We start from the raw sequence: 22,103 nt of genomic DNA on the forward strand, positions 1-22,103 counted from the left end.
TCCCTCAGGCCCCAAAGTCCACCCAGATCCTCGTGGTCAAGGAGTGACAAGGACGTCAGAAATTCAGTGAGATTCCAGTTTGTAACTCAGCTCCTGCTCCAGGGTTTTCTATCCAAACAAATATTGCAGCAGGCTGTGAAGGCACACCAGCACACCCACAGCTGGGTCCATGCTACTTATCAAAATCCTGTTCCACCCTTTTGAGACTTAGTAATTCACCTGTGAGAAGGAACAGCTGAGGAAGGGGATTCACACAGGAGTTAATTCAGCTGAGTCCTGTCACTCCACAATCAGAGGATCTACAGATGCAAAGAGGATCCCACCCATCTATCTACAAAAAAATGCTGCAGTTTTAAGGTCAAACCTCAGCCATTCTGCTTCGCTGCAGACTTTGGGAAGGCATTTTAAAATATTCTGACAACAGCAACAGCACTTTGCATCCTGAACTTTCAGGGCCATCTATGTTCAATTGCTCATCTTTGAACAGCTGGAATTTATTCCAACAAATCCACTGGCGTGTGTGTAACTTCACTGTGGGTCTGTGTGTGACAGAGGGAGCCCCAACACATCCTGCAATTCCCACTGATTGTTCCCACTGCTGGGTAACATGGACAAGACCTCAATTAAAGCATCCATCAGCCCAAGCTGAGCTGCACCAGTCTCATGGCAAACACAGGAGGCTTCCAGACAACACAAACACCGCGTGCCTCTCTGAGAACGCGGCATTTCCTGCAGATTAACACACCCAGTCGGTTTTACACCAACCTGCCCTGAGCTTGATTCGGCTCCTGGAGTTTTGCATCCTTTTAGGAAGTCACAGATTTAGGCACGGCTCAGCAGAGCCCTTGCTGGAGCACCTGAGCCGACTTAACCCCATCACATGCTCCAGCAGCACCGAGCCCAGGAGAGCGTGGGTGAGGAGGGGCTCATTCATCTGCTGCACTTTGATTCATGTCCCGTGTGCTTGACCTGAGAGGAGCCCGGAGGATTAATGAAAATCACATGCTGGGCCCTTTTCCTGGTGAAGGATTTAGTCAGTTTGATTCCTGAATGCTCACTCTGCCATGGCTGCTCCCAGCCCAGCATCTTCCTGCCAGGAAATTTGGGCACTCCCAGATCCCAGGACAAAGGCAGCTCCAAGTGCTTGTGCTTTATCAAACACCCTTATGGCACTCAAGTTTGTCCACCTAAAATCTGCATAACCATGCCATACAAAATAATCAGGTTTTCCCCTTTTGCTCCTTCTGAGGCAGCTCTGTTTCTGTCAATTCAGAACAGGAACCACAGAGGGATTTTTCTTTGAATTCAATGCAGATTATATCAGAAATTCTGTTCTGAACATTTTTTGGATTGTGGATTACCATCAAGTTCCATCTTTTTTTTCCCCCAGGTAATCATATCGAATTTTGATTTGAAAATAATGCAATGGTAGCCCCATTTTTGTAGAACTCAGAGCGGCCTCACATTCCAGCAGTGCCTAAATGGAACAGTTTGGGAATGATGCTTGAAAGGGTTCAGACTGCATCATTTCCATGCTGAGCACATAACACATGCATGGAAGAAAAGGCAACAGGATATATAGATATATATATCAGGAAAAAAAAGGCGGGGAGGAAAATAGTAGAGACATTAAATACTAAGACTAAATGACCATTAGAAACTGTCATAATGGAATATTCATCACGTTTTTGCACCTTAATAAGAAAACTGTCCATCAGTTGCTGTCCAGAAGGGAAAGAACAGGATAGTATCTCATGGTGAACATGTGTTAATCTTACTCTGGTGCACAAGGAGGACACGAGGAGGCACAGAGGCTTCTCCTGAAGAAAACGGGTTTTACCACCAATTTATCAGGAGAGTTGGAGGCCAGAGGAAAATTAATGAGTGGAAAGCAGCCAGGAAAGATCTAGTCCAGTTTATTTACTAGAAACAGCACAAAACAAGCTATTCTATTGACCTCCATTGCTTCTTGGTGAGATATACTGTGAGCCATGAGTGAGTTCGACACGAGTCTTGGAAAAAAGTGCATGAACATAAGCACCAAATAAAATGAGCAGCCAAATTCCTGGCTACTCCATCCACTGACCTTAACATTTTTGCTCACTAAGGCTCTTTATTCCAAACAGCAGCTCTGAGACAACCAAGACTGCCAGCTCTATTTTTGCACAGAACTGCAGGGACAAAGTTAATCCACCTGGATTGGAGTCCTTGCAGTGGTTTGGGCTGTTGTCACGTCCTGCTCAGCTGTTTGTTGGAACACATTACATCAGCCTGGCTTTAAATGGGATCTTTCCAGCTTAATAGTGGAAGAAAAGATCACAGAGAGTGTGTTGTTCAAACAGAGCAAGGCTGAGAAAATAGGAGGGTCGGTTGTCCACTCCTACAAACAATTATCCAAATCCTGCAGGTGCTGAACTGAGCAGGATTCCTGCATGATTTCCTGAAAGGAAAAGGACTAGGAGAGCTGTCTGCTACTGAATACCTCTCATCCTCAGTTTCCTTGATATCTTCATTTTTTCCTGATTTCTGAATATTCTGTCTTTTCTATGAGATGGAGGAATTCAGTATCTTTACTTAAAATGTGCTTGAGAGCCACCTGTACTTAATGCAGGGATAGGACAAGCTTTAACCTTACTAAAGAGAAAGCCTTTGGATAAATGCAAAGGTATTGCATTACCTGCTGGAGTCTGGGGAACACTGGGCTGCTCAGCTGTGTGGGAGTGTGTCTCCCTTTCTTCTGGCAAGTTCTTGGCTGCAAATACAAAGAAAAATAAACTCATCTGTCACATAATTCGTTAATGCATCTTTAGAAAACGTTTGCATTTCCAGAGATGGCATCATCAGTTCCCTGATACACTACACACCTTGAAAGCCCATGCAGAATCTCCAAAGCATGTTACATTTCATGGATTTAATTTTTATCCAGGGGTATTCACTTCAGATCAAACAGTATCACTAATTTTCTCTTCAATTCATTCTGACTGGTAAAACCTGTATTCATGTTTTATAATCAGTTATTTCAAGCTGAAAAGCAGCTGCCCTTATAATTTAATCAGCTGTACTATGAACAGCAAAATAACACAGAGCAAGTCTGGAATTCTCCTCCTTCCCCTACCACAGGTACGGAATATTAACTTACTCAAATGAGGATTTACAACATTCTGCAACTGGACCATGACAGAAAAGGGAAGTAAATGAAAACCTACAGGCAGAACACTGAGACATGGGCATCTGCTCTATCCTGGTGTTGTTCCTGCACGATGCCACCTCCATCTGGCAGTGGTTGGGGTAGATGTGTCCGTCGGAGCCGCAGACGGGCTCCCCGTCATAGCCGCAGTCCCGTGAGCACAGGCACTGCTCGAAGTACTCGTCCTCCAGGCAGCCAAAGATGTTGTTGCAAGGGCCAGAGTGGACAAATCCTGGGAATGAGACAAAGCCAGTCAGTTTTGTATAGCACGGGGAAGGTGGAATGGAAATATTTCAAGTATATCAGTTTTTGTGTTGAATTCTCTAAGATTTCTAACAGGAATTTACAAACTTGATGGAATTAAAAGCTCTGGGAACAAAGTTGCCTTTTTTCAAAGAACACTGTGGTGCAACAGCTTTCTGAAAGGGGACAAAGCAACTGTTTTTTGGTCACACAGCACAGAAGGGAGCACACAGTTTCTGGGGAAAGTTATTCCTTCCATGGATGTATGAAATTGTTCAATCTTCCTGCAGTTAATTGTGGGACTCCATTGCAAAATACTGGAGAGAAAGAAAACCAAATTGCATGGTAAAGATTTTTTTACCTCTTTGTTTACTGACACGTCTCCCCTTGTGCAGGTTCTTCCAGAATCAGACATTTTATCTTGCCTCTGAAGCAAGTCACAGTCACTTTATTGCCTGAACAGCACCACTGGTCTGTTTGTCATGACTTTAGCACTGCAACCCCTCAAACCTTTGTGAAATTTCCACTAACACAGAGAGCAAAACACAAACATTTGTCTGAATACAATTTTGAGTTCAGAACACCTGTGGGTACTGTTTTTCCAAAAGATCTGGGTGGTTTTGGGTTAACTCACTGTGGTTGGTTTAGCACTGGCTAAAATCACTAGTGCACTTACTTATTTTTCGTTGTGAGATATGGATTAGGAGAAGGGTAAAACAGGCTTAAAATTTAAAAGGTATGAAGAAAATTTTATTAACAGGACTAAAAGAATAAGAAGTATTAGAATAAAATTTTTACAACTTTTTTCCTTCTCCTTGCTTGACTTTTTTTTTTCTTAACGGACAACATAGAGACAAAACTTGGGATTAGGCACTGAAGAAGCTCTTAACAGCTTTTCTCAGAAGAATAATTTTCATTGTATGGCTTTTTTTTTCTTACTAAATATTAATTAACGTGAAACCAGCACACTCACCAACCCACTGGCTGGCTGAGCTCTCCACCTCGTTGCAGGTTGGGCCATCGCAGAGCTCCCGGGCCAGGGGGCTGTTCTCACTCACGTTGTAGAAACGAGTGGCTTCAAAAGCTGCAGCAGGGAGGAGAAATCACAGCTGAGCCTCCTGCCTGGAGATGCGGTGTCAGCAGGGATCAAAGGGAAACAGGCACAAACCTGGCTCGTAGTAATCGTACACTTTGATAGGAACCGGGGCTGTTTTCCCAACTATGTGCTCTCTGAAAGCTTGGACCTTCACACAGGTCATGCACTGGCTGGGAATCTGTGTGAAATGGTGTAAAAGACTCAAAAATTACACTTGAAGAGAGAGATGAACACAGCATGTGCCCCAAAGTAACACACCAAGCACAAAGACAAGAGTCCAAGTACAGGGACAGGGATAACGAATAAAAACCAACCAGGATGAACTAAACCAGGATGCTTTGTTGACCTTTAAAACACATATTTGCCACAGAGCAATGGCAGACACTCCAGCTGTGATCCCTGGCTTGCCCACAGCCACCAGACAATTTCCTGCTGCTGACCAAGCCAAGAGAGATCTCACCTTCCACTCTCATGTCTGTGCTGTGAAATCTAAATTATTCTGTGTTTAGCACTGCTAGTTGTACCTGAAAGTGAGGTTATTCCAAGGCAAAAATCTAAGTGATATCTACCCAAAACCACTTCATGAGCTGAAGTGAATCACCTGCCTCTGTTATACTTTTGTTTTCAAGAAAAAACACAACACCCACCTGCAGCAAAAGAGGCTCAAGCAAGAGGCCAGTTAAAGCTGCAGAGTGATCCTCACCCCTGAGGGACCCCAACACTCTGCCTGTGCCTCATCCCCTGGTCATTTGCCTTTCATCAAAATCCAACAGAATTATAAGAAAAAAAGCCATTACCTCATCAAAATAAAATAGGACTTTTCTTCCATCCACTTCATATCTTTTTAATCCAATTTGCTTGTTCATCAATAACTGGGGGTAAAAAAAAAAATAATTTAAAAAAATCATCGTGTTTAGTTTAATCTCATTTTATAGAAAACAGGTAGAAGTGAGAGAATAAGTTGTTGGGTTGCTTAGAAAACTGATCAGACACTAAACTCCAGGGATTTCTTCTGCTGGAAAAGGGTGCTTCCATAAGAGAGGGAAAATGCAGAGAGGTTGAAGTTGCTGTCACACGACTGAGGGGGAAAAGCCACCTGTGTCCTTCCCTGTGTCCTGCTGAGGAATTCTGGCAAGGTGCTTTTATCCCTCTGGGACTCTGCTGATGCCTCATCCATAATCTCATTGAGCAGCTCCCAGATTGTTTTCAGTACCAAGGCTCCAGCAAGACCTCAGAGACCCCAAACCACTCAATGAAATCTCTTATTTCCACCCCTCAGACCACCAGGGAATCTCCTGGACCGCACTGGGGATTGGCAGCCCCCTCCTCCCACCAGCTGAAAAATCCAAAACATTCTTCTGCCAGGAAAATTAATCCTCACATTTGAAAAGAGCAGCCATTTGAAAGAGCCTCAGGCACCCTCCCTTTTGACAAATGGGGTCAGGCCAGGCCTCTGCTCCTCATCTTCTCTCCCTTCAAGGCTCAGGGATTTGGAATTTGGGGTTTGCATTGTACCAGGCAGGCCTACAGACCCAGCTCTTCTGCTTTTTAGCTGCACATCTAAGGAACCTTTTCCCCAACTATGTGCTCTCTGAAAGTTTGGACCTTCACACAGGTCGTGCACTGGCTGGGAATCTGTGTGAAATGGTGTAAAAGATGCAAAAATTACACTTGAAGTGGAGAGAGAGACAAATGAACAAAGCATGTGCCCCATCTAAGGGCACTTCCCACATCTCCAAACCTTTCTTTTCAATTTTCCAAAAGTTCCTCCTATGATTTCTGCACTTGGAACATCTCAATACCATGACTGTCTTGCCTGAACAAAAACTACTATTTTGATAATTTGTACTTAGAATGCATCTGTCACGTGGAAAATATCTAATACTGAGCTGGGGAGGATGAGGATTTGTGGAAAAGGACTTTTGTGTTTTAATCAAAGTTTGGGGAGCCAAGATAGGGCCAGAGCACTCTATTCTATAACTCTATTCTCCAAACTGTCCCGTGACTTCAATTTCTGTCAGACAATCCCATTTGTAACAGGGATATTCTTGTGGGGTTTTTTTGGTTTTTAATGTTACTTTGAGATCACAGGCTAAAACCTCTGTGGAAAGTGGAACAAATCATTATTATTATCATAATAATTATTATAATAATTATTACTACGATTATATACTACCATATTATAATACCATTATTATTTAAAATGACATGGAACAAGCAGCATTCCCACATTGCCCAAACCTGCCACCAGCAGCTTTAGCTGTGACTCTCCTCAGCAGAGATTTGTAAAACCCTGCTCCCCAGCTTCCTGCTATTCCTGTAACAAGCAAAGCAACATGTGTTTAAGTCCCACACAATATGGAAAGGGCCAATTTAATTTGTCCTTATAATTTTAGGGGCCTGGTGGTGGCTGTTATTACTCAGCAGTCCATGGCTGCAGACAGTCCTTTTATGAGGGCACAGAGACGCCGGCGCCACCGGGAACTGCTCAGCTCAGCTAAAGCTGCATTTTTTCTGGTGAGGTTTGATAGATCCCAGCCCGGGGTGACCTCCCGACCCTGTCGACATCCAGCATTATTAGGAGGATTTGTGGCCGGGCTGCCCGGGTGTGCACAGAGCGCTCATTAAGCGGAGCTGCCCCGGGGCTGCACGTGGGGCTGCTCCCACCCTGGGACCAGGGAAAATCCTGATTTACAGCCCAGCCCCTCCACAGCAGGCCAGGGAATGGGGAAAAGGCAGCAGGGGCAAGGATGGGACTTGTCTCTGCTCGAGGTGGTGCCCAAAGTATACGGTGGAACTTCAGTGGGTGAATTTCATGTTGGGCCCATGTTTGGTAGCCATGAAGAAATCACAGGTTTGGGTGGGAAGGGACTTTAAAGCTGATCCCATTCCACCCCTGCCATGGCAGGGACACCTCCCACCATCCCAGGCTGCTCCAAGCGCCATCCAAGCTGACCTTGGACACTTCCAGAGATCCAGGGGCAGCCACAGCTGCTTTGGGCATCCTGTGTTCCCCACCCTCACAGGGAACAATTCCTTCCCAATATCCCATCCAGCCCTGCCCTCTGCAACTGGGAGCCATTCCCTGTGTCCTGTCCCTCCAGGCCTTGTCCCCAGTCCCTCTCCAGCTCTCCTGGAGCCCCTTTAGGCCCAGCAAGAGGCTCTGAGGTCCCCCCAGCAGAGGTGGATCTACAGGTGGGGTTGTAGCTGCACTTTCACTGCCTGTCTATAGATCTGCTTGAGTTTTGCCACCACATTTCATTTTTAGAAATGCAACAGGGTCTCTGCAAAAAAAACCCATGGAATTCAGCTCTTCAAGGGAAACAGTCCCTCTTGAAGATGCAAAATCCTCCCCAGTTTAGGAAAATCTCCCTCTTTCCAAATGAAGCAATTCTGATCTGGCTATGGGAACAGCAGAGCCTCCTGGGCTCACACACTTCTGACAGAAATTCTTGGCTGTGGCTGCCCCTGGATCCCTGGAAGTGTCCAAGGCCAGGCTGGACGGGGCTTGGAGCAGCCTGGGATGGTGGAAGGTGTCCCTGCCATGGCAGGGGTGGCACTGGATGGGCTTTGAGGTCCCTCCCAACCCAAACCATTCTGTGATCTACTGCAAACAGAAGTGTTTTGTGATATCACACAGCCACCACAGTGTGGTACCACAGCAGTGTCCCTTGACATGAATCCCCTCACATTAATAATTTATTCCCAGTTATTCTCGGTGTTCCTCTGCTCAGAACACGCCCAGCACTCCCTGAGCACAGGCAAACCATCACACAGAGCACAGGAGGAGCTTGTGAGCAGTAACTCCACACAAACTGAGCCTGTCTGGTTCCCAAGCCCTTGGCTGGGACAGCTGTGTGTCAGCAGCCCCAGGGCAGAGCACAGCTGCCCTGGGAAAGGGGAAAGTGCTCAGGAACAGTAACACAAGGGCATGTGGGACTTTTTCTGGTTCCTCAGCCTAGAAACCCTCAGCTCTGTCCCCTGCTGACATCAGGAAGGGAGACATTCACCCAAATTTGTTATTTCTTCTTTGCACACTGCAGAGCATTAAAAAAAAAAACAAAAAAAACAACAGTACAGGGATATGTTCCTTAAGATCTTTCCTGTTCTTCTGCAGTGAAATCCCCTTTATGCTCTTTCTTTCAACCCTTTTCCTCTGCTCACAGAACATTCCATAGGTTTAACACCATAAAGATATCCTGCTCTTCTCCTCCTGGGACATTTTGAGCTCTCTCTGGTTCTAAGCCAGGTTCTCATCCATATTTTTTCTACTATTATTTACATGAATGACTAAGAAAGAGAATGTATTTGACAGCACTACACATGACTCTCACTCCAGCACCTTCAGCAGAGGAGGGAAAGCAGGAACCAAACCCACTGCAGGCCCCCTCACCTAATTTTCCTCCTTTCTCTTCCCATGGGGATGCTGGAGAACTCCTGCTCCTGGCCTTGCCCCTACCTGAACAGCCATATTCAGTTTGTTGCATGAGAGAGAATATCAGACTCTCAAGCAAAAAAAAAAACCCAATCCATTTTACATGCTTGGATTTGAAAAGAGATTTCTCCATGTGCAGGTTGTGAAGGGATATAAATAACTTCAGCTTTTCTCTTTATAGGAATAATTTCATATCTGATCCCCTGAAAGGATGCAATTGCTTCTCAGGGATTAATACAAAAATTTCTGTGGCTTCAGGGACACCCCAGAAGACATCTGACAGCAGCTCCTGATGTGGATTGTAAACCTCTCCAGAGAGCTTTTTCCTCCAAGAAAATGCAATAGTGTTTCAATTATAAATCAACAAAATCCAGTGAAATCCAAGAGAAGATAAAGCAATGTGCACTCCTCCTTGAATTATGATATCAAACTGAACTTCACAACGGTTCTATTTTAAAATTCTTTCTTCAGATCCCTTCCCCTCCCAATATAATGAGATAAAGTTATTAACAGAAGAGGTCTTTTAGAAGCAAAATATTTTTCAGCTCTTTACTAGCTCTCAAGGATGCAAAACTTTTACACCTCTTCAGTTAAACAATCTTTAAAAAAATCTTTGCAGCATAAGAACCCCACCAGTGAATGCAATGTTCTACAAAATGTAATGAGTTGTAATGAATGTAATGCTCCCACAAATATAAAGCAAAGCTCAAGATTACAGTTCATCTGCCCTGAAGGGCTGGCTGGGCACGAGGCACATTCTGTCCACCTCAGCTTGGCTGCAAGAAACACGATGTTCTCCCAGAGAGAAGGGGGAAAAAAAAAAGGGCAAAAAATTCCAAGACACAGAGCCTCCAAAGAAATGGGATCCAGATGTTGGAGATAACACAGCCCACTAAGCAGCCATAAACAGCTCCTGTTAGAGCACATTTGCACCTCAGCTTTTCCAAAGGGGCTCTGTTAATTACTGTGCACTGGCTCAGGAAAACCTTGGCTTGGCCTGGATTGGGTTTGCTCAGAAAGGCTGTTCCCTCATTTCAGAGAGAGATTTTTTGACAAGTGAAATCTCTTCCTCCCCCTTCCCTATTTTAATTGCATCTTTTCAGCAGTGCTCTGACACTCAGTGGCCTCCTCTTGTCCCTCGAGGGGGACCCCAGCCCTGCTCTCCCATCGCAGCCCCTTACCTGCTCCAGGCTCTCAATATCTGCCCGAAACCCCGAGAACAAAGGCACTTCCAGCACAGCCATGTTTGAGGATCCAGAGTGCAGCCATCTTCCCATGGGAACAAAAAGAGAGAAAATGGGAACAAACTCAAGATCCAAGACAACAAATGGACAACTCAGAATGGAAAACCAACTCCAGAAGCAAAAAAGAACCCCAAAACACCATATTAAAAGGCTCTCCTCGTTGAAGTGCTTGTGGAAAGACAGTTTGAAAAAATCCTCTTTTCTGCTCTTATTTAACAAAATTATGCTCAGTTCACAGTGGGTAGGAGATGTTCTGGAGCAGAGAGGCAGAAAAACAGAGGGATGCAGTCACCTGTGGGGCTGCTTGCTTTCTTTTTCAATTAATCACTGAGAAAATGCACTTGGTAAAAGGAAATAAACGCTTGGAGTAGAAGAAACTTCTATTCCACTGTGACAGGAAGGCTGTAGATGGAGTGTGGTGGGAGAGGGATGCTAATTCTCAACACCAGGTAAGGTCATTCAATCCTGGGCTTTCATAAATGGCTATTTCACCCCTGACACTGAGAAAAGGGCTTTTGCTAATGAGTCAGCAAAGCCACTGCCTCATTGGTGTTAAAGAGTTCATTGCCTAGATCATCCTCTGGAGCATAACTGAAAACTCAGAAAACCCTCTGAAACTGAGTTGTTGCTGTGTGTACTAAGAACCCACACACAGGAAGGTGTGGAGACAAAGTCTATCGGGACTATTGCAAAAGTCTCAGTTTTTGCAGCATGGCAGAGGAGTCTCCATCCTAACACAGCTCCTGGAATCCCAGAACAAGGCTCCTTTTCTCTGCTCTGCCAGCAGCTCCCAGCCCTCCCTCCTTGGCAGCTCACCTGTTTGCTGTGCACCACCTGAGCCTGGGCCCAGCAGGGCTCATCAGCTCATGGCCAGCACTGAGAAAACACAGTTCCACAGCTTCCAGCACCAAATTTGCCAGCTCTGAGCTGGCTCCTGCAGGGCCCCTCTCTCTGGAGCCCCCTCAGCTCAGGGGGTGGTGAACTGGCTGAGGCTGGGGTGCCCCACCCCAGCCCAAGGCTCACAGTAGCATGAGGTGGCCTGGGGACAGGGCCAGCTGGCTCTGGGTGAGGCACTTCAGGGCTCCCAGAGTCATTAAACCTCGTTAATTCCCATCTAACTCCATGCTCAACACTCCCTAATAAATCGTACAGGATCCCTTTGCCTGCATTTCCCCAATCTCTGTTATATATCACAGCTTTCTGTTTTCCACCCTGTGTTCTCCCTAACCCTTCAGAAGTGCCCCAGGGACGTCACTGGGCATGACAACACTTCATTACATCCCGAGAACACCCCCAGCTCAAAATATCTCAGCTGTCATCCCTAGCTGCACTCCTCTCTTCTCACTGCCCAAGCAAGATGATGATGGAGCTGAGAGCATCATTACAGGAAGAAGGGGAGGAAAGGAAGATTTCATTTGCTTTTGTTTCCTTTCCAAGCAATCCATCTCCCTGCACTGGGCTTCCTCTCAAATTTCTGTCTTAGCTCCAGCAATTCCCAGGACAGAAGTTTCAGAACTATCAGCAGAGGTTGTGCTGATGCAGGGCAGCCTCCTCAGCATCTGACAAGACTGTAGAATTTTATCCTCTCCCCTGAACAGGATGAGGGCTTGGGCAGGGGGAGAAGAGGTTGGCACAGTGACACTGTGGCCCCTGGGACAGTGCCTGTGCCACAACACAGCCCCGTGGGCCAGGGGCAAATGTGGGACTGGCAAAATGAGATCCCATCTTCTCCTGGGGCTCTGCAGGAAGGGGGGGGCAGAGTTTCCCATTGAACTCTGATGCAGCCACAGTTCTCCATTTCCATCTGAGTCACTCACATTTCTTCATTGGAGGTCAGTGCAGCAGCAGCCCCCCCAGCTGCCATGCTCCTGGTCACAAACATGCAACTTAGTTGTGAATTTCTTGGGAATGGTTTCTCCTGTTGCACAGCAGGATGTGTGAGCCCTCTTTATTTACTCTGGTTGTGGCTTTATCTCTCTTGCGTCAAATTTCCAAAACCCTTCCTAAAAATCCAAGTGCCTTATAAGATCAGCAACTCCTGATGACTGCAGTAGTACAAAGGTGTTTAAGCAAAAGTTTAAGTGGATTTAATACTGGTCAGAAACTATTCTTGCTGATGTTTGTCTATAGCCAAGCTGTTTTCTTACAATAACTTGAGTTTTCCAATCTATAAAATGAGACATAACTGTTCAGGTCTCTGTAAAGTGCTTTGAGAGCTAGAAATGAAACTTCTGGGTCATGCCACTTTTAAAAGTTATTTTACATTTCCTTATATGGAGGAAGGCGATAAGGAATTTGAGAGCTTATTAACAAATATCTGCATGTGTTGTACCTTTACCATAGATTCCAAACTCATACAATGGCAGCAAGTGTCTTCCGTTAGGTTTCTGGTATCCAAAACTGAACCACTAAGGAGCTCAAATAATTAAGTCAAGTCAGTAATATTTATAAAACTATTGACACAATTAAGATATTAGTTAACCAGTTGAATTTACCTTGCTCTTTGAGGTTTTTAAGAAAATAATCCAGAACTTTTTCTTTTCATCCTCACACAAGCAAATCGCATCACATTTGTAATTTTCAGGGTTTGGATAATAATGAAACTCAGTGATAAAACCTCAAGGTGTTGTTCTTATTTCTCTACCTTTGACACACTCTTAGCACTGAAATGATTGAGAATGACCTTGGAATAACTCTGTCCTACAACCCACAGAGGTGCCTGAAAGTTCTGCCTCACCCTGCTCGAGATCCAGATGGTGCAGCAAGAGAGAGCTGGGTGCTTTCCTGGCACAGAGGGGTTGAGCAGCAAATGGAACATTCTGTGGGGAGCAGGATTGGTGTTTCCTACCTCGTGCAGGTCTCCAGGATGACTTTGTACTCGCGGTGGTCCTGGTCCGAGGCCGGGTCCTCGTCGTCCCCCAGGGCCCTGTCCCTGTGCAGGGCTCCGGGGCGGTTCTGGGCAGCAGAGCCCGAGCGCAGCAGGGCTGGGGCTTGCAGGTGCTGCTCTGCCTTGGGCTCCTTCAGGTTCACCAGGAGCTGGAAGGCTGGTTTGGCAATAGGATCAGGTACATTGTAAGTGACATCGATCTGCAGCAGGAAGAAGGAGAAGCAAAGCACATCAGGGTGGTTTATTACAGCTCCAGTGTTTCAAAATGTCTACAAATGTCCCATAAAGGCCAGCACAGAGACAAGATCTCTTCAGAAGGGGGGAATGGCAGGCACAGAGTCTTTTCCACACAGTTATAGCTCTATATAAACTCTGCCAGAGCTGATACAGTCACATTCACTTCCTAAATTGAAGTAGCACCATATTTTAGAACTATTTTTAGAGAAATTCCAAGTGTAAGTCCTGCCTTGAAGCAAAGTGGGATTACAAAAGCAGCAAACAGGCTGTGAGGATAGAGAACATCTACTCCCATGCTTTCTCCAGCCCCATGAGAACCTTACCTGCATCAGACAGCAGCCTTCACCTTTGGCACTCACAAACAGGCCTGTTGGAATACTGGGGATCTGGGGAGAACACACAGGTGAGACATAGACAAGACATGGCACACAGAACGGAAATTAATATTAAATTTAACCCTATTGTGTACAAAATAACTTTATAAAAGACACTGCAGAAGTGAGGTGAGCATGGCTTAGTCTCTTCACCGCCTGCACTTAAAATGGCAGAGACAAACAGCAGCACAAAATAAACATCAGGCACTGGTTATGGTGAAAGATGCCTTTAATTAGGAGTGCTGTCTCCTTCATAGCAGTATCCAGCCACAAACTCACAGAAAGTCCCACAGGTCTCAGTGCTTAACTTTTGTTTTTACCATCACTGATCCAAGTCCTCATTCAGAACCCAGCTCACGTGGATTGCTTTAAAAATCTGCCTGCACAAAACCACCTACCACCGCAGTCTGAAGGACTTTTTTATTCATCTTGTTAAGCTCAAAGGTCTCCTGGTAGTCCAGGTTAGTAGAAGCCAAGGAAATGGTCAGGTTGACTCCTCCAACATAAGAAAGGATGGCATATTCAGCCAGAGCCTGCAGGGCCACACAGGTGTCCTGGGGGCCAGAAGAGGGAGAAATCAGAATAGTGAAGAACACAGGAGCACAGCAAACTTCCAAACAGCTCTGCTCAGCTCCAGGTGGCACAATCTTCCTGATTAATTCATATGGCAAAAGAAACACCAGGTTTTGCTCACTTTTCCTATCAAAGGCACCTGCCTTTGCTTTGAGGACAAAGTCTGTATTCCTTTCAAATTACCAGTCCAAGGAGGAAGCAGTAAAGAGAGCTGGGAAGTTTTTCTTCTCACCAGAACACAAATTTTGTCAGGAAGATGGAAACTCTGCATTCCTGAATCAATTGACAGTGCATGCATCCCAGCTACCTGTTCCAGAGGCAGCCCACCTGGGTAGATGAGAATCCTCCCAGTGCATTCCTCTGCTGTGAGAGCCACTTGACCACAGGGAGTGCAGAGGCCACGTCTCCCAGGAGTGTGTAGGTCAGAAGGGCATAAGATGTCATTTCCACTTCTGCAGAAACAACTGAAAGGGGAGTGAATTAAACAAAAAAAAAAAAAAAATCAAAATACCACCTAAAGGGCAAGAATCCAGGCAGGTCTAGAGACAGTTCTATGAATATTTTTTAACTGAAAAATAATTCTAAAAAGTTAAGTCTTCAGAAGTAACTGCATGAAAATGGAAGTTAAAATGCCTGCACCCAAGGTGCTCCACCTCCTAAGATATCTCTGCTTTCAACATAAGCCTCCCTTCACACAATAGATAACCAATAATAAAGATATTCACACAAGAGATCAACTCCTTCTCCTTGACTGTAATTCCTCTCCCACTCCAGTTCTACTCTGCTGCTGCCCACACTGTTGTCCTGCCCTGGAGATTTTCATACAACATCCAGTCAGATCCCTCTTGAACATTGCTGCACCTGCATCATATCCAAAGAGTCAATGGCTTTCAAGTGGCTTGAAAATTACAGCATCACTCACTGTTTCTGTGGCTTTGACAGCCAAAGTCTAGAAAAATCAGCTGAAGTGTCAGTGACCAGTGATAAAATCCTTAGGTCCATTTGAAAACACAAAGATAAATAGCTCTAAAATTAAATATACTTGAATTCACACAGATTTCCATTTTGAATTATTACACCCTGACAGAACAGTGAGAGCCACATGGGATTCTGTCTTTATAAACCTAGAGTGAAAGCTGATGAGACAGCTGGGGCTGAAAAACCTATCCTGTCTGAACCACATCTTGCTCTGTCTCTCACTTATTCTTTCAGCATAATGTTACCTGCCTTTTCTGAGCTCTCTTGTCTCTGGACCCTGCCCTGACTGACAGTTTTAGAATACCCTGTATTTTATAAACAATTCAGTGTAATCCATGCAGGCTGGTGTGGCAGCCCCTTCCCTTTTCTCTGCCTTCGCACTGCAGGTTCCCAATTACCTGATTGGGAGAGTCCATCATTAAAGCCCATGAAGGTGTCTTCATCAGTGACAAGGGTTCCTGTGAGACTCCAGTGTGTAAAGCCATCTAGGAGAAGAGGGCAGTGGGACATGGGTGTTACTAGAGCAGGAGTGCAGCTGAGCCTCTCTGCACGGGAAGAGCCAAATTCCACTTTTGCATTGGCTCTGTGCCCTGAGCTGCACTGTCCCTCCTTTTGGACACCCAGTCCCTGGGGCTCCCTTTGGAATGACAAAGATGATTCAGTGTGACAAATGGGATCATTCTTGGATTTTGGATTAAATACACCTTCAGGGAATGTGAGGTGTTACAGGGCAAACTGCGAGGGGAGCACTGCAGAGCCTCTGAACAGCCTGACATCACTCTGCTGGGTAGAGAACGCTGCTGCTGAACACCAGGGCTGTGGCTCTGACCTGTGTGGGCCATTCACTTACGAGCTGATCCCTTGCAATTCAGAATATTCTGTGATCCTGCTGCACTTGCCTTCCTTCAGCACCAGCCACACATGTGGAGCCCTCTACAAAGACAGCCCCCTTGCCTTACAAAGCCAAACTGCCGTGAGGAATCCCTCATCTCCCAGGCCCCGTCCTCTCCAGCAGCTCAGCATCCAGGCTGTGCTGGGCTGCTGCTGTGAGGGGCAGAGCTCAGGGCTGGCTCATACCCTGGGTGATGGCCATGCTGTTCATCCTGCGCAGCATGGCAGCCGCGGAGGGGCTGTGCAGCAGGGTCAGGGCGTAGGCGCTCAGGGCCGTCGTGTAGGGGTCCTCTGCTGAGTACAGGTTGGACTCCAGGAAATGTTTTGCTTTGTCAACAGCTGTTCTTTCTTCCTACATTCAAAGGGGAAAGAGCCCAGAACAGATGTACCAGTCTCAGAAGTTAGAATGGCTTTATTACTCGTTACATCGTGCCCATTAAAAAAACCAACCAAAGAAAAACCAACAAAAAAAATCCAAACAAAAACAACAACAAAAAAAACAAACTCAGAAAGATACATTTTGCTCCCTGCAGCGTTGACACTTTCCCTAAGAAAAACAATGCATCAAAAATTCAAGAAAAGGTGCAAACAGCAAAGCAAGAATGATTTAGGCTAACACTGAGATACACTTTTTCCCCCCCTAAAGGTGAAGAAATTCCATGTCCCTGCAAGGCAGCAGATGAACAGGGCAGGGGCGAGCTCTGTACTGTAGGTTTGATTGTGTTCCTGACACTCTGGAGCGTCTGGCAGACGCCAGAGGATAATAAAGGCCAAGGTTCCCAGGGGTCCCTGCAGCCAACAAACATGTTTTATTAACTCCCCCAATGACCTCACCATGCAGGAACGTGGCTCTGATAATTTATAGAAACAATTTAATTGGACTTGATGTAATTTGGTTTCCTTTGATTTCCCTGTGGCACTAACCTTCCCCTTCCTCATTTCCTAGCTAAGATCATTAGGAACACTCACAAATCTCCTCTAGGAAAACCATTAGAATCCACAGAAACTGCACTGCTGGGGCTGCCTTGACACACAGCAGCCCAGAGAGAGCATCACGTCACTGCTCAGAGGGGGACACTGCTGACAGGGAGGCAGGAAGTTACTCTGTGAGCTCTGCAGGGTTTTCTGAATTTTTAATAAGGTGGAAAACCTTCCACTCCAACGAGGACAGGGGGTTAGGGGGCATCTGCCTGCAACAGCAGCCTGGTCTCACTCTTCAGGCTCCACAAGGATGGATGAGGAGTGCTGAGGTTATCAGAGCTCCTGAGTGGGCACTGGCTGTTCTGACACCTCCACAAACTCACAGGGCTGTGCCTGAACAGACCCTTTTGTCTGAGGGCAGATCACCAGGAGATGCTGCAACATCCACTACACCTCTTTTCATCTTCCAGGCAGCTCTGCCTGTGCACAGCCACTACTGCCCTCTCCCTTGGCTGAAGGGCAAGGGAAATCTTCCCAGTCCTAGTTAGTGGGGATGTGTCACTATGATCTTATCTAAACATCTCCATTCTAGTGCAGCTGCATGCTGGCAGAAACACATAAGGGGGTGGGAGAACTGTTTTACCAGGAGTTTTAAGAAGGAATCCCTAAGCCACCAGTTGTACTGGGAGTTTGGGGTTTTTTCCAGAGGAATTGGCCATTCCTACATAGCTGCTTCTCTTTCCTGCAGTGTTCCTGCTCTGTCTCATTGCAAAGAAGAGAAACTTTTCTCTCCAGAGCCCTCAGTCCAGCCCGTTGCAGGAGCTCAGCTCTCTGAAAGCACTGTAATCTAACAGCAGTAGCATTTTGGCCACTGCAGCCAAGCCAGACCACAAGAGTTCTCTGGATCCCCAAGTTAAACTGCTTTTAGCACCAAGCCAGGATTTCTGAGTCTCTACAGGCAAGAGACCAGGATCTGCACAGGCTGCACTCACAGCTTAAGCTAAGAGGCAGAAAACTCTTTCTGCAGTAATTTCTTGGAGTGGTTGAGGGATGGGGCTGCAGGGAAGTGTTTTGCTCTGGTGGAATAATCATGAGCTGATGGCTGAAGGGTGGGAGACCACCTTGAACAACTTCAAATTCCTTAACTTCAGAACAATCCCAAGGCTTTCCAGCAGCCTCTCTTCCCTGGATGCTGTCAGTCATTCTAGAGAGCACAGAACTGAAGGCAAACAGCAGCAAAATGAAGTTTAAAAATAAGAGAACAGAGAGAATTTTTGAAGCTGTTTTAACTGAGCTTTTGTTACCTCAGAAGTGACACCTGTTTCCAGAAGAGATGCAACCACATAAGCTGTCAGGGAGATCTTCCCATGGATCCCACCCTGGAAGGACAAACAACACAAACCACTGGGTGAAAACTAGAGAAAAGGACACTGGAGGAAGAAAAAGAGACTTTGAAACAATACAAAGGATGTGTTGGAACTAGAGGAGAAGCTGAAGCGTCACCAAATTTCTTTTCTTTGCACACAAGGAGTATAAAATTTAGGAACCCAAGCCCACTGTGGTTGGGGCCAGGTCTCAGCTGTCCCTGGCCTGAGGACACATTTAATACAGTATTTTGTAAGAATTCACACCTTGCTTTCCATCCTCTGGGGACACCCCACAGACACATTCTGACAGACAGTTTTTAACTGAAATTCCCCTGGTTCTACTTGTAGCATTCCAGCCATTCAAGTGCAAAATTATATTCAAACTGCATCACTTCATGCTCTGATAACAACTCTAAAAATGTCCTTGCTGATCCTGTGTGGTTTTTACCTGAATGTCCTTGTTTAGAATCCTGCCCATAGCAGGGAAAGAACCATCTTCTTTCTGGTGCTGGATGATCCAGTCTTTGGCAGCTGTGAGTTCTTTGGGGTCAATGAAAATAAACCCACGAGACTGAGCAAAGGACTTGAGCACAAAAGCTGTTAACCTGTAAAAATGAATTAACCATCTTTACTGAGAAAACAAATTCAGAATACAAAGTACTTGAAAGGAAAATACTATGTTCTTGGAAAGCACAAATTGAAAAAAATCTTGTTGAGAAACACTAAATATTGTTGATAAAACGTTTATGGGACATAAAAGCACCTAAACACTGTCCAGGCTTTGGATAAGAAAAGGTTTAAAGGTCAACAAACTAAATTGAAAAGTAGAATTCAATGGTATTTGTCAAAATTATGACACACTCTAAAATATAGTTATTTTTTATCCCAAATTATTGAAGTTTTTAAGATCAGACTCAATATTTTAAAATTAAGAATCAATATATTTCACATAAGAAATCCAGATCCTTTCCTCAAGCCTGAAAGCTATGTTACACTTTATACAGAATTAAGACTTAAGAAAGCACCAGAAGTGATTTTGGAATTCTAAACCTCTGACAACAAGTGTGAGCACTGGCCAGCTTCAGGGGATTGAGTCATTGCATTGACAAGCCCCTGAGGAATGGGAGGGTAGCAAACACTGCTGCCTGGCAGGGGATTTTTTGAGTGTTGAGTAATTCTGTGTCACTGTATCTCACATCCAGGGGCTGGGATGGAAGATCCCTGTCTCAGGAAGAGCAGGGCAGCGGTGGTGCTGCAATCAGAGAAAACCCAAGCATGGATGGAGCAGAGGGATGGAGCCCTGGATGTCCAGAGCTGAGCCCTGGGACTGATGCCACACAAACCTCTTTGTCTTTGAGGGGTTTTGAGCTGGTTTTGGTCATTTTTTTACCTACCCTGGTAAAAGCTTCTCCCACTTACAGAGACAGCACATTTCCCTGTACCTGCTTCAGGTAAAACTCCATTCCCTAATGGAATCAGGTGCTTAAATGCCCCATAATTGCTACTCCTATTGCAGATATGATCCTTAACTACAGCTTTGTGCCTGAAACCTGGACTAATTAGCAGATTTAACTCTCTAAACTGCTCCTGAGTCCTGAATCATCTACAACACATCACCTAATGTAGTCAGAGCACTCAGCAGCACTGTACAGCAATTCTGTAGCCACTGAATATTCTTGCATTATTTCTGTTTTCCACTGTCTGTGATACCATGAGAGAAGCTGGAAAGTTACTCCTCTTTCCCAGCCAATTGTATATTTTTCCTGTTTAGCAAGCACTTAGCACTTCTCCAGCTCAGTTTCAAATAGTTACTCACCACATGCTCCCTGATGAGTCCCTCTCCCCAAAAGCACTGTAGGAGCCGTCCTGCCTCTTGTAGGTCAGCTGGCGCTGGTAGCCTGGAAGCCACAAAAGAATTGGGGGAGTCCAAAATCTCCTCACACAGAGAAAAACAAGTATTTAAAGTGAATGAAGACTCAGAACATCTGGAACATGTGTAAGGGATTCTGCTGCCCAAGGCAGCTTCTTATTCTGCTGTGAGTGAGAGCCAGCTCTGTGTGCAGTTCATCCAGAAATCTGCTCAGGATAACATCTGGGACACTGCAGCTCCTGCCTTTTGGACACTGGAAATGCTAAAAAGCTGATACTTCTCTGAAAAAAAAAATGCATTATCAAAAGGTTTTGACTTAAGCATAAAGCCATTCTCCTTCCATTTTACTTCCATTTACAAATGAAAAGGTTTTGCCTGTGACATTACAGCTGGATTCAGACTTTCCCCAAAGCTGTTGCTTGGAACGAGTTCACATAACAACAACAGCTGTGATCTCTGTGCACGTGAACAGCTGCAAGGGCTGTCCCAAGGCTTGTTTTAGACATCACTATTAACAAGGTGAATGCTGAAGATAAGAACTCTCTCCTGGAATGTCTTCTGAGGTTGAAAATGACAGAAGAGTAGAAATGCTCTTTTTCTGCCAGGAAAATGATTTACTTCTCAAACCTGTTTGTCTACACCCATGTCCATCCTAGCAAATCCTCCACAGGGATGAATACACAATCCACACTTAAAATAAAGATAAAGCTCTGAAACACCCATTGGAGTCAAACCCCCCAGAATGGATATTTCTGATAAGGAAAACTCCAATCTGCAAGAAGATTGTGTCAAAAGACTTTTCATGCCTGCTGAGTTCTGCAGCAGGGGAGGAGGTGTTTTATTCCACTCCACATGATGTTTTTATGGGAGAGGATTATTGTTTCATTTCCGGAGGTGAAGTTTCTCTGCTGACCTCTGCAGATACAGGCAGCTCCTCAGTGCCTGAGGAGGGGCTGCCCATGACTCCCACACTTCCCAGTTGCTCTGTAGCCCCCCAGTGCTCACTGGGAATGGCCTGAAAAATGGGAGGAATGAAGACCTAGAGAATGATGATGCTCTTGGAGCCACCACATCTTTATCAGGGGGTGGTGGGATAGGTACAGATACCTGGCAGAAAGCCTAAGTAATGGTATTGGTTTTTTCTTCTTCCAAAAAATAGGTGTTAAATTAAATTGCTTTTTTGCCCCCTGCAGCCCTCAGGTATGATTTACTACTGAGCACTTCCTGCTTAAACAGCTCCTCAGTGCTCATTTCCAGTGTGCAAATGGACACATTCAATTCTTATATTTTATATCCCTCTCCTCATTGTTTCTGTTCCTCTCTTTTTCAATGTTCATGGTGCCAGTACTGCCAAGGCTGTGGGTTTGACCCCTGCATGGGCCATTCATTCCAGAGCTGGACTTGATGATCACAGTGGATCCCTTCCAGCTCAGGATATTCTGTGATTCTGTGATTTTGAGCTGGATTATGCTTCATTGCTCTTGCTGTTGTTCTTTGGTTGTTGGTTGTGAGTGGCACAGCACAGACTTTATGTCTTGCTTGCTCTTCTGAACCCTCCTCTTTTCTGAACACTCTTCTGGATGCTGGGGCTCACTGGAGAGGTTCCCCTCTCCAGTTTTCCCCTGCCCACCTGCTTTTTTTTGTGGGGAAGTAGAAAAAATACTGATTGGTTTCTCCCAGGCCACTTCTAAAGAAGAGGGAATACACGGGAATTGTTGGGTATCAGCATTTTCCATGATGGATGATTAAGGGATGAAGTTTTCTGGCTTGGTAAATCACAAAAGCCTTCTAGAGTGAGCA

The 22,103-nt window shown here is 45.4% G+C and overlaps 1 protein-coding gene across 2 annotated transcripts in view; it reads right to left on the bottom strand.

Moving 5' to 3' along the window:
- Positions 1-22,103, bottom strand: part of CPAMD8 (C3 and PZP like alpha-2-macroglobulin domain containing 8) — a 52,847-nt gene that overhangs the window by 6,716 nt on the left and 24,028 nt on the right. For both annotated transcript variants that reach the window (XM_014259973.2, XM_088067671.1), the window contains 15 exons: positions 20,250-20,331; positions 18,882-19,038; positions 18,371-18,445; positions 16,332-16,497; positions 15,653-15,739; positions 14,604-14,740; positions 14,102-14,257; positions 13,653-13,715; positions 13,054-13,292; positions 10,143-10,230; positions 5,324-5,398; positions 4,599-4,704; positions 4,404-4,514; positions 3,207-3,419; positions 2,678-2,752 (listed from right to left, as the gene is read on the bottom strand). In XM_014259973.2, coding sequence (XP_014115448.2) covers positions 2,678-2,752; positions 3,207-3,419; positions 4,404-4,514; positions 4,599-4,704; positions 5,324-5,398; positions 10,143-10,230; positions 13,054-13,292; positions 13,653-13,715; positions 14,102-14,257; positions 14,604-14,740; positions 15,653-15,739; positions 16,332-16,497; positions 18,371-18,445; positions 18,882-19,038; positions 20,250-20,331 — 1,830 coding nt within the window. The remainder of the gene's footprint in view (positions 1-2,677; positions 2,753-3,206; positions 3,420-4,403; positions 4,515-4,598; positions 4,705-5,323; positions 5,399-10,142; positions 10,231-13,053; positions 13,293-13,652; positions 13,716-14,101; positions 14,258-14,603; positions 14,741-15,652; positions 15,740-16,331; positions 16,498-18,370; positions 18,446-18,881; positions 19,039-20,249; positions 20,332-22,103) is intronic.

This window comes from Pseudopodoces humilis, chromosome 28 (genome assembly GCF_049639895.1).
Source record: "Pseudopodoces humilis isolate 2021_Gansu_Grassland_sample_001 chromosome 28, ASM4963989v1, whole genome shotgun sequence".
Taxonomy (NCBI): domain Eukaryota; kingdom Metazoa; phylum Chordata; class Aves; order Passeriformes; family Paridae; genus Pseudopodoces; species Pseudopodoces humilis.